This window comes from Arachis ipaensis, chromosome B07 (assembly GCF_000816755.2).
Source record: "Arachis ipaensis cultivar K30076 chromosome B07, Araip1.1, whole genome shotgun sequence".
Classification (NCBI taxonomy): Eukaryota; Viridiplantae; Streptophyta; class Magnoliopsida; order Fabales; family Fabaceae; genus Arachis; species Arachis ipaensis.
Genome location: NC_029791.2, coordinates 17,443,778 through 17,451,781, shown reverse-complemented (window position 1 = coordinate 17,451,781; position 8,004 = coordinate 17,443,778). Strand labels below are relative to the sequence as shown.

Here is an 8,004-nt window from a genome sequence, read left to right as displayed (position 1 = left end):
TCATTTTTTGGCCAAATCAATTTATCTGATATAATTTTAATAAAAATAACACAATTTAATCAATTATATATATATTGAATTTTAATTACTAAAAAACACCTTTAAAAAAAGACTTTTTAAGCATTTTTATCTGAGTAATTCCCTTCGTATAAAGCTGATAATTCAAAATTATAGGATAACTTTGTTGTAAAACAACTAAATAAATAAGGAAGATGTAAATATAAAATAAAATATGTAAATAGAAGACTCTATATAATTAGCTCAATAATAATTTATATATGTACATTAATATTATATGTTGTAATATGTATATATATGTAAAGATAGAAAAAAGTATTAAAAGTAAAGAGAGAGAGAATTGCATTTGTTTTATTACTGTAAAGAGAGAGAGAGGGGGGGAAATAGAAATATTTGTAATTGTATGTGTGCTTGCTTTCTCTCAGAGGCAAAGGCCTCTATTTATACATATATTGGGAGCTTAATTTCAACATGCATTTAATGTCATTCCTTCTTTGAAAATGTGAGTTTTACATGGGAATGGGCATCTACGTTGCTCGTTCTTATCACAACACTCCCCCTTGGATGCCCATTTAGGATTATTGCCTCGTTAAAACCTTACTAAAGAAAAACCCAGTGGGAAAAAACCTTAGTGAAGGAAAAAGAGTACAATATCCTTTAGTGATGGGGACTGCCTCATTAAAAACCTTGTCAAGAAAAATCCAATAGGAAAAAAACCTGACCAAGGAAAAAAGAGTACAGTCTCCTCCTCTTGCCGATATCATTTAATGTCTCGAAATCGGTGCATCCCAATCTCATGTACCAATCTTTCAAAGGAGGATTTTGGGAGTGACTTTGTAAATAAATCTGCCAGATTGTCACTTGAGCAGATTTGTTGGACATCAATTGTCCCTTGATTTTGAAGATTATGAGTGAAGAAAAATTTGGGAGAAATATGCTTTGTTCTATCACCTTTGATGTATCCGCCTTTAAGTTGAGCAATGCATGCTGTATTATCTTCAAACAGGACAGTTGGAGCTATCTTATGATCAATCAGTCCATATGATGACAGAATATATTGAATCAGACTCCTCAGCCAAAAACACTCACAACTAGCTTCGTGAATCGCCAGTATTTTAGCATGATTAGAGGAGGTTGCTACTATCGTCTGTTTTGTGGACCTCCATGATATAGCTGTACCACCATATGTGAACAGGTATCCTGTTTGAGATCTCCCTTTATGTGGATCAGACAAGTATCTGGCATCTGCATAGCCAACCAGTTGTGACTTGGATCCATAGGGATAAAACAATCCCCTATCAACCGTTCCATGAAGATATCGAAAGATTTGTTTGACTCCACTCCAATGTCTTCTGGTTGGAGAGGAACTATACCTTGCTAGTAAATTCACAGCAAATGATATATCAGGTCGTGTATTATTAGCAAGATACATTAGCGCTCCAATGACACTAAGATATGGTACTTCAGGACCAAGGATATCTTCATTTTTTTCTTTAGGACGGAATTGATCCTTTTTCACATCCAAAGATCTTACGATCATTGGAGTACTTAATAGATGTGACTTATCCATATAAAATATCTTCAAGATCTTCTCTGTGTATGTTGCTTGATGAATAAAGATCCCACTTTTTATATGCTCGATCTGCAGGCCGAGACAAAACTTAGTCTTTCCAAGATCTTTCATCTCAAACTCTTCTTTTAGAGTTTTTATAATTGTTGGAATCTCTTCAGGAGTCCCAATAATATTTAAATCATCAACGTACACAGCAATTATAATGAACCCATATGTAGTTTTCTTTATGAAAACACATGGGCAGATATCATCATTCTTGAATCCGTTTTTGGCCAGATACTCAGTAAGACGATTATACCACATTCGTCCGGATTGCTTTAGACCATATAAAGATCTTTGCAATTTGACTGAGTATAACCCTTGCGAATATTCATTGGATGGTTTAGATATCTTTAGTCCTTCAGGGACTTTCATATAGATATCTCGATCTAATGAGCCGTATAAATAGGCTGTTACCACATCCATTAAATGCATATGCAGTTTATGATATGCAGATAAACTGACCAAATAACGCAATGTTATCGCATCCACTACAGGGGAATACGTTTCTTTATAATCTATACCGGACCTTTGTGAAAAACCTTGTGCCACAAGTCGGGCTTTATAGCGCATAACTTCATTTTTCTCATGTTTTCTCACAAATACCCACCTATATCCAACAGGTTTTACATCTTCTGGTGTACGGACTATAGGTCCAAAGACTTCATGTTTTGCAAGTGAGTCTAATTCAACCTTCATGGCTTCTTCCCATTTTGTCTAATCATTCCTTTGTCGACATTCTTCAACTGATCTTGGCTCAAGATCCTTACTTTCATGCATGATATTTAATGCCACATTATATGCAAATATTTCATTGACAATTGTCTTATTTCGGTCCCATTTCTCTCCTGTAAAGACATAATTTATCGAGATCTCGTCATTTTCACAATTTTCAGGTACCTGAACGTCTTCTGGCGTTATATCAGAATTTTGGACAACTACAGGTGTCTCTACTATGTCTTTTCCAACAGGAATATTATTTACCTCTTTTCTCTTTCGAGGATTTTTGTCTTTGGAACCAACAGGCTTGCCACGCTTCTGGTGTGTATTTACTTTAGTGGCTACTTGACCTACAGGGACATCAATTCGAATTGGGGCATTTTCCGCCCTGCCACGCTTCTGGCGTGAATTTGCTTCAGTGGCTACTTGTCCTACTGGGACATCAACTCGAATTGGGGCATTTTCCGTTGGTATATAAGATTTGGTTATCCTCTTTGTATCTGAAAATGCATCAGGCAATTCATTTGTTATTCTTTGTAAATGTATAATCTTTTGAACTTCTAGTTCACATTGCCTTGATCGAGAATCTAAATGCATCAAGGATGATGCATTCCAATTAAGTTCCTTTTCAGGAAGCTTATTCTCTCCCCCTAATGTTGGAAATTTTGATTCATCAAAATGACAATTCGCAAACCAGGCTTTAAATACATCCCCGGTTTGTATCTCAAGATACCTCACTATAGAGGGAGAATCATATCCAACATATATCCCCAATTTTCTTTGGGGTCCCATTTTGGTGCGATTAGGTGGTGCAATGGGAACATATATCGCACACCTAAATATTCTTAAATGGGAGACATTTGGCTGCTGGCCAAAAGCTAATTGCATAGGAGAGAACTGATGGTAACTCGTTGGCCTCAAACGAATAAGTGCTGCGGCATGTAAAATAGCATGCTCCCAAACCGAGGTTGGGAGATTTGTTCTCATAAGCAAGGGTCTAGCAATTAATTGGAGGCGCTTAATAAGTGATTCTGCTAACCCATTTTGTGTGTGAACATAAGCTACTGGATGTTTAACACTTATTCTATTAGCCATACAATAAGCATCAAAAGCTTGGGAAGTAAATTCACCAGCATTATCAAGACGAATTGCTTTGATTGGATTTTCTAGAAATTGTGCTTTTAATCGAATAATTTGAGCCAGTAATCTCGCAAACGTCAGGTTGCGAGAAGACAATAAGCACACATGTGCCCATCTCGAAGATGCGTCTATTAAGACCATAAAATATCTAAAAGATCCATATGGTGGATGAATAGGTCCACATATATCACCTTCTATCCTTTCTAGGAATTCATAGGACTCAAATCCAATCTTTACTGGTGATAGCCTTAAAATTAACTTTCCCTAAGAACATGCAGCACAACAAAATTCACTAGTTTTAAGAATCTTCTGGTTTTTTTAGTGAATGTCCATGAGAGTTTTCAATAATCCTCCGCATCATGGTTGTTTTCGGATGACCCAATCGGTCGTGCCAAGTTATGAATTCATTTGGGCTAGTAAACTTCTGGTTTAGAATGGCATGTGATTCAATTGCACTAATCTTGGTATAATATAACTCAGATGAAAGTGATGGCAACTTTTCTAATATAACATTTTTATTTGAATCATGAGTTGTGATACATAAATACTCATGATTTTCCTCATTCATAGTCTCAATATGATATCCATTTTGGCGAATATCTTTAAAGCTCAACAAGTTTCTTCGAGACTTGGTAGACAACAGTGCATTATTTATTATGAATTTTGTTCCTCTAGGAAACAAAATTATAGCTCTTTCGGAGCCTTCTATCACATTGCCTGAGCCAATGATAGTATTAACACACTCTTCTTTTGGCACAAGATGGGTAAAATATATATCACTTTTGAGAATAGTGTGCGAACTTGCACTATCCGCAAGGCATACATCTTTATTACATATCCTTGCCATTTTCTTCAAAGACAAATAATAATAAAATGAGTAGCAATACATGCACATAATGTCATATACTAAAATTTTATTTTAAAACATGACATATTTAATGATTTCAAAATTCATAAACATTAATATTTCATTATTTATATACATTACATTTGAAACTTAAATACATAGGAAATAAAACTTAACAATAAGTTCTTTACATTATTTATTTACATAGATACTTCACAATCCCACATATTAAACTATTCCATCATTGATCAGATGACCAATATTCCCTTCAGGATCCTCAAAGAAATCAGATACATCATAATGAGTGGTGGAATTTTCAGTATCATTTGAAACAAAATTTGTTTCCTTTCCTTTGTCATCCTTTTTCAAAGATGCCTGATAAAGATCGACCAGGTGCCTTGGGGTACGACAGGTACGTGACCAATGGCCCTTTCCACCACAACGGAAACACTTATCCTCTGTTGATTTATTTTGCCCGATATTTCTTTCTTTATCCCACTTCTGGTGAGATCCTCTCTTTTGAATATAATTCATTTTCCTTCCATAATTTTTCTTGTTATTGAAACCTTGCCATTTACCTCTTCTGGGGTAATGATTTGCCGCATTTACTTCAGGAAATGGGGCGGCGCCAGCTGGGCGCGCTTCATCATTTTTTAATAACAACTCATTATTGCGTTCAGCAACAAGAAGGCAAGAAATTAACTCAAAATATTTTTTAAACCCTTTTTCTCGATACTGCTGCTGCAGGAGCACATTCGAGGCATGGAAGGTTGAGAAAATTTTCTCCAATATATCATGATCAGTTATCTTTTTCCCACATAATTTCATTCGTGAGGTGATTCGAAACATTGCAGAATTATATTCATTTATAGATTTAAAATCCTGCAGACGCAAGTGCGTCCATTCATATCGAGATTGAGGAAGTATCACCATTTTCTGATGATTATACCTTTTTTCAAGGTCTTTCCAAAAATCTGCAGGATCTTTTAATGTGAGATATTCATTTTTCAATCCTTCGTCAAGATGACAACGAAGAAAAATCATGGCTTTGGCTTTATCCTTCTGGGATGCATTATTTTCAGCCTTAATGGTATCTCCAAGATCCATTGAATCAAGATGGATTTTAGCATCTAATATCCATGATAAATAATTATTTCCAGATATATCAAAAGCATTGAATTCAAGATGAGAGGGTTTTGACATAATGAAAATTTGTTACCTGAGTCTTCTAAAAATTTGCTCAGAGTCTCGTGCTGATAACGTGTTGTAAAACAACTAAATAAATAAGGAAGATGTAAATATAAAATAAAATATGTAAATAGAAGACTCTATATAATTAGCTCAATAATAATTTATATATATATATATTAATATTATATGTTGTAATATGTATATATATGTAAGGATAGAAAGAAGTATTAAAAGTAAAGAGAGAAAATTGCATTTATTTTATTACTGTAAAGAGAGAGAGAAATAGAAATATTTGTAATTGTACGTGTGCTTGCTTTCTCTCAGAGGCAAAGGCCTCTATTTATACATATATTTATACATATATTGGGAACTTAATTTTAACATGCATTTAATGTCATTCCTTCTTTGAAAATATGAGTTTTACACGGGAATGGACATCCACTATTGCTCGTTCTTATCACAACAAACTTGATATATTTACTATTATCATCTAATAATATTTTGCCATCAATTTCACATGAAAATAAATAAAGTTGCAACTTATTTTAGACTTAACATTCCAAAGTAAGTAGTATATGCATGAGTTACGATAGTATCTTTCTTTTTTCTATTGGTGGGTTTTTAATTATCAGGAGTGAACTAAAAGGAGCGATCTTAGAAGGAGGTATACCATTCAACAGGGTTTATGGTATGAATATGTTCGAGTATGCAAATATTGATCCACGGTTCAACGAGATTTTCAACAAAGCTATGCTCACATCCTCCACTATATCAATGAAGAGGATTCTTGATGTCTACAAAGGCTTCGACCACATCAATAAACTGGTTGACGTTGGTGGCGGTCTTGGGGCCACTCTCAACTTGATCACTTCCAAATACCCTAATATCCAGGGTGTCAATTTTGATTTGCCTCATGTTATAGAAAATGCCCCCATCTATGCTGGTATATATGATCTACCATTATTTAATTTATTTGTATAAATTTTTGTTTAATTTAAGATGGCTTGTCTACTCTTGAAGTTGATATGATTATTAGAAATTGAGGATGGCATGATGTTACATGAAGCTAGTAACATGACAGAACAAATTTCCAAGTTTTTCTTTTTTTTTTTTTATTGATTTTGTATGCGATCTCTCGTGTTGTATATGTGCTTTGAAATTATGAATATTGTGTTACTAAAAAGAATTGAATGTTATTATGTTGTTCTATTGTTGCAGGTGTGGAGCACATAGGCGGAGATATGTTCGAGAGCGTTCCCAACGGGGATGCAATTTTTATTAAGGTGTGACTTGTGAGTTTAAAGTTATTCTGTTACTTGCAAATTATTCATCATGAGGCTAGTGGTTGAATTAAATGCAAATAGGCCTTAAAAAATATCTAAAGGACTTAGCACTAAGATTGAGAGAATGATGAAAACACAGGAGAAAATTAATTCTGCAGAATATAGAAACTATGATATTGAATATGTGACTTGTGTACTTGATTATCATGTTATCCACTTTACATACATGTATAAGAGATTGATTTAGTCTAAGAGAGGATAACAGAACAACTAACTAACTAAGCAAAAAGGGAAATTAGTTAAAACAGATATTTTTGAAGACTTTCTTGATTGCTCTGTCACTTGGTCCTTATGCTTCTCTGGTGCATTGCTCTTATATCCATCAAATATACACAAAGAGTAGACAAAAAAAACAACCAGAATTTGCTTTATTTAGCATTAATTAATTATCGCAACAATTAATGAATGCTAAATAAGGCAAGTTATAGCTGATTTTGGCTGATTTTCTTTGGTTACCAAACATTTTTGTTAACAAAAATGCTATTTGTATACTAAAATTAGTTACCAAAATCAGTAATCATATATTTGTATATAAATACATGTGTTGTGTAGCCTATTTTCAATATATATTTTATACTAGTGACTGATTTTAATGTACATGTAGTATATTCAAAAAAATTATTTAATAAATTAGATTTTGTATATTTGTGTATAACAAATGTATTATTGAATTCATTTTCAATATATATTTTTGCATTTTAATATATATTTGATATAAATAATTTATTTGATAGCATGCCAAAACATTTACACTAGAAATAGGAGTTAATGTTAATGGAACAAACTATATATATTATGATTGAGTTGATTCCATAGTTTTCTTAGATTATATTATTTTATTTCTAGAACATACTTCATGATTGGGATGACGAAGAATGCTTGAAGATATTAAAGAATTGCTGCAAGGCTATACACCGAATGATGGGGTGGACAAAGTTCTTCCTGCAGTGCCAGAGCAGACAGATGTTGCTAAGATGGCTTTCAGGTCTGATGTTTTCATGATGTTTCAAACGCCAAAAGGGAAGGAACGAACCTACCAAGATTTGTAAATCCCACCTTAGTAAATCTGTATAATTATTGTCAAATTTGGTAAGCTAATTGAAGTATTAGATAGCATTGTATTTTTTGCTCAA

General features: G+C 33.5%; 1 protein-coding gene across 2 annotated transcripts in view; it reads left to right on the top strand.

Annotated features, from left to right (window-relative positions):
• The window catches only part of LOC107606821 (anthranilate N-methyltransferase-like), a 16,192-nt gene that overhangs the window by 6,927 nt on the left and 1,261 nt on the right, over nt 1–8,004 (top strand). The window contains exons 2-4 of one of the 2 annotated variants that reach the window (XM_021107406.1): nt 6,161–6,471; nt 6,747–6,811; nt 7,718–7,856. In XM_021107406.1, the coding sequence (XP_020963065.1) occupies nt 6,161–6,471; nt 6,747–6,811; nt 7,718–7,856 (515 nt within the window). The remainder of the gene's footprint in view (nt 1–6,160; nt 6,472–6,746; nt 6,812–7,717; nt 7,857–8,004) is intronic. The other variant, XM_021107405.1, reaches the window with a different exon arrangement.